The 10355-nt window shown below is 41.2% G+C and overlaps 1 protein-coding gene across 1 annotated transcript in view; it reads right to left on the bottom strand.

Annotated features, from left to right (window-relative positions):
- Positions 1-7118: 7118 nt before the first annotated feature.
- DCLK1 (doublecortin like kinase 1) overlaps positions 7119-10355 on the bottom strand; it is a 312666-nt gene continuing 309429 nt past the window's right edge. Inside the window, exon 17 of the mRNA XM_063101850.1 lies at positions 7119-7283. Within this exon, the coding sequence (XP_062957920.1) occupies positions 7119-7283 (165 nt within the window). The remainder of the gene's footprint in view (positions 7284-10355) is intronic.

The following is a 10355-nucleotide window of genomic DNA, read 5'->3' as shown; positions in this document are numbered from 1 at the left end:
TCTGGAGGCCTTCTACCTCAGAGCCCAGGAGCCAAGCCAAGAGTACCACGGGGCGTGTGTACCATGGAACAGGCAGATGGTAAACACACATCTTCAAGTTAAAGAAGCCAAGTGGCAGTAAACACAGGCCTTGCTAGATGTGGGTGCACGTGTCATCTGAACCTTGCACTAAGAGTCCAGAATAAATGACAAACCTCCCAGCTCAAGATATATTTTCTTGTCTTTAAAAGTCTTTTAATCCATAGTAAAAATTGAAATGGATAACAGAATTTCCCTTTGCTTTTCTAAGCCCAAACAAAGTGCCTTCCATGTAGTTGGCACTCGCTCAAGAAACATTTGAATGAATGATTTGGAAGTGCAGGCAAGCTGGCGGGGACATCTGTCACCGTGCTGATGGCCAGCGTAGATGTGGCCGGTCCAGCTGGCTGGGTGTGGTTCCTCATCCTCCCTCTCGTCCTCCCCCGTGTTCCTCCTGGCGCTGGGGCGGGGTGGGGAGGGGTAGACTACCTTCTAAGATAAAACAAAGCCTTTCTTCTGTCTAGGAAATGTCATAAGACAATTTCCAGGATGCTTCTGTACCTGTTTCTTGCTGCCCTTGCTCTCCATTTCCATACCTGCCTTCTCTTTGTGTCGTGAGCGCCACCTTTCCAACCACTCATCCAAGGGGCCTGGAATTGTGGAGGGCCTTTCCTTCCCAATCCCATATGTGACCGTTTCATCATCTTCTATCCAAGAGTTGTGTTTGTTTCACGTCAAGGCCCATTTTTCTGATGGCAGGTTTTTGTTGGAGCTGCCAGCCTCATAAAGCAAGCTAATGGTCCTGAGGAAGCAATCACTTTAGCTATTGTTTCACGGCAGTTGTCAGAAGAGTCTAGAAAAGACCCAGTGACTTCACTACAGAAGAGCAAAAGGGACAACAGCAGCTGCAGAGCCTACGATGGCAGGGAAGGTGACTGCTAATTTTACAAGCGCTTGGAGATATTCCGGCACCTTCATAGGACACCGGGGGACCTGCAGTTGCTTTTGCTGGCTGACTTTTCAATCTCTCAGCATTGAAAAGCTCAATAGGAGAGAACTTTATTCCATGGTACAATTTTGCAATTTTCTCTAAGGTCAATATTGCATGTGGAAAGCCTAATGGGAAATTGCTATAAAAATGGCAGCTAATTACAGGTTAGTGGATAAAACAACACTCTTCTCTGGAGAGCTTGAACACATAGGTGGAGGGATAAAATAGGGCTGAATTGTATTTGATTTCTTTGTGTTCATCCAAATCAGTGGCCCAGGCAGGAAGGTAATATATGAAAAGGGACATTTTTGGAATAGTTGTTTTTGAATTTATGCTCATGAAATACATACTGTGTTATGTAGGACATGTGGGAAAGCTACACTCTGACCGCATGACTAATTTTTAAAGCCTTGCATAGAGAGAATTCCCCCCAAGAACACAGCTGGGTTATTCCTTCGTGGACTGAATGTGTCAATTATGAATTGAACTAAAATGAAATTTTACTCCATTATGGCAAAGTGAACTGAGCAGTTGTCTCTGCAGCTAGGGTGTTATGTAGTAGTTCATACACCAAGTACTATTATTTTATTAACTTTAAGAACATGTTTTACATAAAAACAGGCAACATCAAAAAAGCTTAGTTGATAAATGAACATAATATTTCACAGATGATTTCATTCCACATTAACCTACATTTATTAGCTTAAACTGAAGGATTAGGAAAAAGATTGGATCTTATTCCACTTTTAATCATGGATACAAATTGTTTGAAAGTTATTTCATTAGGATTCTGAAAATCAAAGATTAACCTATGCCATCTGACCATGCAGGAAGTCATAAATTCAGTATTTTCAAAGGAAACATTGAATTTTTTTTCTCACCCCAAGTTGAAACCTTTCAGAAACTTGTTTAAATGCACAGGTTCCTAGGCCACCTTTTTAGTATGCATGAGCAAAATACTATTTAATTTCACACTCAACTAATCTTTTAATAATTTTCTTTCAGCCAGAATGAAAAAGGCTATTATTAATTTCCTAATAAAATTTCTTAAAAAGTTATCAAGGATATGACTCTAACCTTGGACCAGTTTCAATTTCTTTTTATTTTTTCTGAGAATACACCAAAGATTAATGTCAATGGTGAATGAGAAATTGTCCCTGGAGAACTATTCAAGGTCTTTTTCTTACCACATTTGATTGTACTGGAATGAATTGACATCAGAGTATCTTTATCTTCACTTTTAAAAGTCTACTTTCTTTTAGTACCAAGAGTGAAGGCTTGAGGACTATTATGTAAAATTAATAAAGTCTGTCACAGACAAAAATATACAATTTTATATTAAAGCTACAGTAAGGGTCTCAATTTAGTTGACCAAAAAGTATGTGGAGGAAATTTACAAGTATGGTTTAATTTTAGGGATTGGTCTTCCTGTAGGGATAAAGCATGAAACGAGATCTCTCATTTGTCTCCATGGGCAAGATATTACAAACCTCATGATCAAAACACCTGCCACTTAGAAGCTTGCTAACTGAAAAATGGTCACCGCAGCCTCAGTGTTGAAGCTCAACAACAAAAGAATACAAACACAAAAAAAACTTCAACGGGAGGCATTCTAAGACTCTACATTGAATTTCCTGTTTCCCACCAGTTTACGACCCTTAATGTTACTGGATAGATGATTGCATATTTGAGATGATTAAAAAATAAAAGACTGGCTTAATAGCGCCTCCTCCTCAAGTATGTAATTACATACAAACTAAAGATTCCTCCGGACAGTCCTGGAGACCCCATTTATAACTGTTTCATGCATCAGCACCATTGAGCCAATTTTTAAAGCACATTTGCAGTTATCAGATGTTGAGTGTGTGTCCTCACGTTTCGTTGATTTATTTGCCTTTAAACAAAAAAAGTGTAAAGTGTGTTATTCTATATTCTTCCTATTGTATCTGCATTGACAAAAATGTTAAACTTGGAAGTGCTTTTAATCACGATTTTCCCCAACAGACTATAATGGGTTCATGAAATTTGATGATTAAATAAATAAATCTATATCTCTAAAAGAAGACCACATCTGAGCCTCTTATACCTCATGCAAAATAAGGGTCTGTTTGCAAGTATTTTTCCCAAACTCCTAATGGAAATGGCAGATAACACATGGCAAAACTGACCTTTGAACTGACCAAATTCAAGTTTTTTTAAATCTTTGGGAAAAAAAAAAAAAAAATCATGTGGCCCTTTAAAAAATTAATGACTTAAATTATAGAAAAGATATACTATCTACAATATATGCCAGGTGACCCATTAAAGTAAAAAAGAAAAAATCCCATATCCAAATAAATAATTATGTTAAAAACCACAATCTTGGATCTTGGTGCTTTCCAAAATTCTGAAATCATAATTAAAGGAGGGGCCAGACCAGATTTTTTGTTCTTTTCTCGAGAGAGCTGGGAGTAGGTTGGGAAGAGAAGGAAGTGAACCTTAACTCTTTGGTGCAGGCCCTGTATAGCAAACTTTGCCTGGGGCACATTTTTATGGTCAAATTAAAAACCTTTGAGAATAGGAGTTTATCAAGGAAATGCTGACAGATTCTTACCCAGAGAAGGGCTAGGGGCAACACAATAATATTAAATAATATTAAGAAAGCTCTCCCTCAGCACAATCGAGCTTCAGCACTGGGGATAGAGTTGTCTAATGGATGCCACTGGCCAGCAAACAACTGTGATTTAATGTGCTTGAGCCTTGGTTATACGGTAGTTCCGTGACCCTCTAAGCCAATTTTTCTTTTCTCTTTTCTTCAACTGAAATATGCCTCAAAGGGTAAAGGATTGCCATTTTAGCCTTCATTCATGGAAATATCGCTTTCTTTCAACAATATCTGATGGGCCTGTTAACCACCACCCCTGGGGGTGCTGAGCAGGTTGTAGAGAGGTCTCATTGAATCCAAAACACCAATTGTTTTAAGTAGTTTATTCACATTTTTTTCCTCTGCTTATTTTAATATGCACCACGTGTAAGTTAGATGAGGGCTACGGTAAAAACATTTTCAATGACTTAAGTCTTACTTTTCCTTCTAACGATCCGGAGCAAATCACATATTCATTGATCATGACGAATAAGAATGATTTCTGCTACAATGTCAAGAAAAAAACGTGTTCATTAATATGAACATTTCTCATCTACAGAGATGATTTACACGATGCAAGTAATGAAGGAGTGCTTTCTTAACTAGTCTACTATCAAACTTAAACGATGAATCTTAAAAGTCCCTTGAAAATACCATACAGTTGGTCATGTGTCAGGAAAGGAAAGACAGTCCCCATCACCAAGCCACCACCAGAAGAGCGATATTAAATACTGGGAAAAAAATATGGAAACACTTGTGGCGATGATTAAATTGATAATTACAGAGATACACTGCCATAATGGTACATATTTGTTCTATGATAAGTGAAATAAAAAATAAGATCAATTTGGTTATAGAAATTCCTTAAAGAACACCACCACTGAATTATTTCAAACTTGAACTATCCCAAGAATGTCGAGAAAAAAATTAGAAAGCACTGGCTAAAAGCAAAGCAATCTGGATACACCAACGTAATCAGCATGCCTTGTGCTTGTCTGTTAACCCTCTGAGTACATCTCTGACATTCAGGATCTTGGTAGCATAATGCTGGAAAGATTGCATTCCATCTGATTACTCAATATTTCTACTTGACAGCTCACATTCCACTGTTTATTTAGCACAGATCACTCAAATTCTACAGCGATGCGCTGGGATTCCCATGCTGAATGGGCCCTGCATTCTTCTGAGTTGCCCATCTGCAGCGTGCGGAGAAACACTCCACAGCTTCACACGGTTCACAGTCCCTTTAGACGTTGATAGAAAAAGGCCTGAGCCATGCACTACAGGTTCTGTACACGAGATACTATAGCCATACATTTAATGACGACAGAAAAAGCAGTAATTCAGAGAAAGAAAGGAAAATGACAATCTACTGTAGGTAGGTCTCTGCCCATAGGATTTTTCATATTCACACATTTAGAGTTGAGGCCAAGCTATACAGCTACTCCTCAGCCTTGAAACAGTGCTTTGCTTTACAGTTCCAGAGAAAGCAGTCATTTCTGACTAGTTCAGTGTCCTTTACTAGCATGGAATTTACCTATGCACCAGCACCCTTCCCGGTGTTCTGTACCCCCATCCCCTTCAGAGAAAAGAAAAAAAACCCAACTCAACTGATCTACTGATTTATGCTACTTTGTGATTTTGTGTGTTATCATATTTGGACTCTCTAAAAAAAGAAAAAACTCTCAATAAATGGTAATCTGTTTACATGTCAGGAGAACACAGAGATAATCCTAAATGTGGAAGAGCAAAAAATTTGGGAGACTGTGTTGCAAAGGAAGTGGCATGTTGTGATTTTAAAAATCTATATTAATGGAGAACATAGTTTAAGTGCTAAAGAATAAAAAGTAGCAACTGAAGATCAACGAGCATTTGAAAATTAAAAACTGACTATAGAAAGGTCACTCAGAAATTTAAAAAATCTTAGATATTAAAGTATATTCAAAACAGAGAATATAAGTCCTATTTAGCCATCCAAATTCTAGTTTGTGAGACATCACTCACAGGCTGTTTCCTGGGTCACGGAGCTGAGCAAACCTTAGCAGGACCTGTGAGCTGGACCCCTGCCTCCCACACACCCTGCATGCCCCTCTCTGAGCAGTGCAGAAGCCCACAGGAGGTGGCAGGCCTGCATTTTGAAACGCAATATGTCCAGAAGAAAGTTGAGTTTTGAGACACAGGGCTAGGGAGATAGATATGGTAAAAGGAGTGAAAACATAGGTCTCAGATAGGGCTTGGCCCAAAGACAGAAAAATAATATGTCCCTCTGGACAGCTAAAGATAGTGGTATAAAAAGGTCATCTTAGGAAATGGAAGTTTCATTCTCAGGGGTATCTTCTAGGTCTTCCTGGGGACCTATACAGGTAACCCGAAGGTACCAGTAGTTTATTTCCTTAAAACCCATCTTTAGAACATTCTTGATTGTATTCCCACTGTGCTTTCTCCTCAGCCACCTTGCAAAGCACTTGCCCCTAGTACTCTTATGCCCCAGCTCTGCGATGTATGGATTTCATACTATATGTGGATCTCACACTGATGACCACAGTGCATGACAAAGCAGGTGAGAAAAAGCACAGGATCTTGTTTCCTCTTTCTGTTTGAAATCCCAGCCCTCTAGAGCACCTGGCAATTTATTGCTCTTTTCTACCAGTTGTTTCTTTCCTGGAGATGTCTGATACTGAGCAGACAGACCCTCCCTCACCAAGCACAAGACAAGCTCTGGTGACTCCCTGAGGGTCTGCGCTGGCAGTACTAGCAGCAGCTGATGCAGAAGCAGCATTTCTGGGGCGTCATCAGTACATCTTGATATGGAGACAGTTTGGGGGGGCACCATCTATTTCCTGGGTCAGCCTATTTCCCTCCATGGGGATGCAGGACTCACTTGCAGCTGCCAGTCATACCTCTAATGAAAAAAAAAAAAATTCCCCTTTTTAACAGGATTGTGAAGAAGGAAGAAGGGTGTGTACACTGAAGTTATAAATCAGTCATGCTCTAAGCCCACAGAAAAGGACAAGCAAGATATTCTAGATGTCCTTCTTGTCCAGACATTTCAACATCTAGTAACACCCCTTGATCTGCAGCAAAATCAAGAAACTGTGAGTGAACATCCAAATGCCTGAAAAATTCCCCAACAGGGCTTCTCAGTAAAACTCTGCACACTCAGAGGGTTAACACGTGCTATATTACATACTGCAGATCCTAGCTTGACTGATGAAAACATTCATTGCTTCTACGTTTAAAAAAATTGCAAGTTAGCCTTAACCCTTTGAGGACCCTATTAGCAGCAAATGACCATCTTCCCACACACCACGTGCCATCTCGTTCAGGGAAAGGAAACTGCTACAAAGATACCCGAAAAGACACCTTCTGTTCTGCCATTCAGGCATTGAGTGCTAGATAGACCAGATGAAACTGTTTGACATAAATTTGGAAAACAATCTCAGAGTCTCAAAGGGTTAAGCTAGGACTTTGAGTCGAAGGGTCTTATTAAAAGGGCGAGTTGGGGGAGCGAACAGTCTCGGAGGAGCTTGGGGAGTAGTCCTCCGACTCCGAGTTGAGTTCTGGCGGAGCTGGCTGCGCCTTGTATCGGCTTCTCACATCCTGGTTGCGTCTTCGTCGGAAAACCTGCCTCTCCTTATCAAGAGCGGTGGTCTAGCAGGGGCATAAAATGAGAAAGAGGACAATTAGGCCGAGGGAACTGGCAAAAGAAACTCTTTCTAGAACATTCTGAGGTCCGAAATACACGCTGGCCAAGGTAATGTGCCCTTATGGCTCACTTCTGTTGACAACAGTCACCACCCCAAATCTAGCTCCTTAGAAGACCTGGCTGTGACATCAACAGGCACAGGCAGGATGGATGACGTCGCGGGTCTGACCTCTCCCCAGCCCCGCACAGACTTCCCCTAGCTCCACATCCACTCCCCACAGTGGTCCCCGGGCTAGCTGGAGGCCTCCCTGGTAAGGGGCAGCCTCGGCCATGTGTGTGTGACATGTAGGATCGCCCGGCGGGAACGCTGACAACATGCAGCTCAGGGCAGCTGTATAATAAAGATGACAGGCGATGAAGTTGTCGGACATGAAAACAGAGCCACCAGCTCGTCCTGTTCCTTTAGCACCTCTTCACTCGAAATGATCTCATTATCTGTTGATGAGGGAGTGTGGCTGAGTCTCGGGGAAGGACTGGTTTAATTTTAATGAAACCGATGCCTGAAATGGAACACTGCTTTGAATGCAATTAAACCAAATGGAAACCTTCCCATGGATTTCATTTTACAAAGTTCATTTTCATTGTAGTATGTGGTACTTTATGAAACTGAGATTCAATTTGGTAGGTATTCCAAGTCACGGTCTCGATGCCTCATTTCTCTGAAGAAACCTCAGATGATCGCCAGAATGTGCTATCTAGCTGTAGCTCTGGACGTTATTACATCAGAATGGGAAACAGCATGACTTCATCACAGATTTAATGGGTGTAGGGAGGAACAGGGTCATTGCAGAGAAACCTTACACAGAAAGCAGAAGAGCAGGTACAAAGCCTGAAGAGAAATATAGAACACATATGAAAGTGGAAGGCGTCCTTGTTTGAAAGTCCCTCTTTAAAAGGATGTAGCCTGGAGGTTACTCTGCTTTTAAGAGATTACTTCTTCTACAGGGATATATGCTACCATTTTTCCTCTTGAAAATTTACTGTTAGCTTCTTCAAAGAACAGAGATAAATTTATTGCCAGCCTGGTTCTGAGAACAAAGTGAAAACTAAGCCCTTCATACAACTGCAGTATAGCATTAGAGCAATCTTAGATCTAAAATAGGGCAATCAAAGCTCCAAAATGAAGTAATAAAGAGAGAAAGAGAGGCAGCACGTAGGACCTGTACAGTAAATGGCTTTGGTCATGCTGACCTGCTCTACATTAAAAACTATCCACGCACTGAATAACCGTGTTACCAACCAATGAGGAAAATAAACTTTAATAATTCACTCCTCGTGTCACTGGATTGCTAACACAATGATCCAGTAACTGGTTTGTTGTAATGTCTGCCTTTGATTCTCCTACTTGTTGAATTTTTAAGGACCGTCATATATGTAGTCTTGGTCTTATACCCATCGATTTTACGATATTTTCAGCATCATAAACCCAAATTCCTAACTTTATGTAAAACATTGTAAAGTTACAACACATGGTATTCTGCTTTCAAAGCAAACTGAAAACATACTGTTTGTGTGGAGTTGAATGTTTGTAAAAAAACAGACGTCTATTTAGTCTGCCTTACATGAAAAGCATTCTGTAGTTAATCCAAGAGTAATATAAACTCCTCTCTTGGTCATAAAAAATATTTCTATTTCTACCTTTTTGAGAAAGAAGAAAGTCATTGGCGCTGAACTGAATTCTGACTAGTGAATAAAGGCAGTCAGACGTGGGAAGAAAAGCACATCGGGCTGGTGGCCAGGAATTGTGTGTCCTGCTCTGTCTGTCACTGGCTGTGCAAACTCTTCACTCAGTTCTCTCATCTGTTAAATGAGGAGCAGGAATCATTCCTTCTCACCCTTAGAGAGTTGCTGCAGGTAAAAATGGATGTGCCAGACCTCCCAGAAACGTAAGGTGTTCTTGTTTTCTTTACAATCTGATACAGGATATTTTTTTAAAATCAAGTAACTACAGGGGAGAGAAAAGTAAGGCAAACAAAGCTCACATTAGAACTTAGAGCCCTCTCTCTTCCTTTTAGTGGCAACTCTCGATATTTACCTCGTCTCCCCAGGATCTACTCAATTACTCCAAGTCACACTGTTGGCCGCAGCCAATACGCAATTTCTCCACCAACACCACAGTCCAGTTGATGCAGACGCTGGTGGCATTTAACGTTGAGCCCAGGCTTGGACGACCCCATTGGCCTCATATTCACCTTCATTTCTGCAAATCCTTATACGGTCAATCACATTTTCTTCCTTACTTGTCTTTCTGCCGAGAGAGCCCTTGCCCTGTTCCTGTTTAAGTGGTCAGTTCTGGCCACTCCTGCTGACGTCCCTGGTTAGCAGCTTTCTAAATGTTCGCCTTTGTAGATGAACCCTCACACTCAAATGCTCCCGAGCTTTCCACTGCTTGGTTCACCAGTATTCACAAGGCACTTACCCGCGGAAACGTATCATGATCATGAGCATGCGTCATAGAATAAGGGTTTAGTGGCTGTTTCTATTGGATTTATAGACTTTTAGAGTTGAAAGGGATTTATAAAGCATTTTTGTCTGATGCTCCGTCTTTATAGGCAGGGAAACTGAGGCCCAGGCGTGAGAGACTTTCCCATATTTTATCACTGAGTAGGAACAGAACTCAATTCTTCTCCTGCACAAGGCCCAAGCAATTTCTTCCCCATTTATTCTCAAGTCTATTGAAACAGAATAAAGGGGATCGTTGCACTCCAGTATCTCACGCCTTTTGTTTCCCCACCCAGAGTGGGCTAAGGAGAAGACGCTGACCACAGCCAGCATCAAAGGCCCCAAGACGAGGGCTTTCCCATGCTGATGATCAGGGAAACCTCTCTTGGGAACAGCGAGCCAGGATCCGCTGTGTACAGTCCCATTCTGATATGGAAGGCTTGTAAACTCTTAGGGAGACCTGGGTCTGATGACAGACATGCAGCTTCCCAGTCACCCAGGTCCTCGTGATGTTCTCAAAGGCTGCAATTAGCACTGAGCGCTCCCAACCGACTTGCTCTCAAAGCTGTTCCAGA

The sequence above is a fragment of the Cynocephalus volans genome, chromosome 7 (assembly GCF_027409185.1).
Source record: "Cynocephalus volans isolate mCynVol1 chromosome 7, mCynVol1.pri, whole genome shotgun sequence".
NCBI lineage: Eukaryota > Metazoa > Chordata > Mammalia > Dermoptera > Cynocephalidae > Cynocephalus > Cynocephalus volans.
This window is presented reverse-complemented; position numbering and strand designations above follow the sequence as displayed.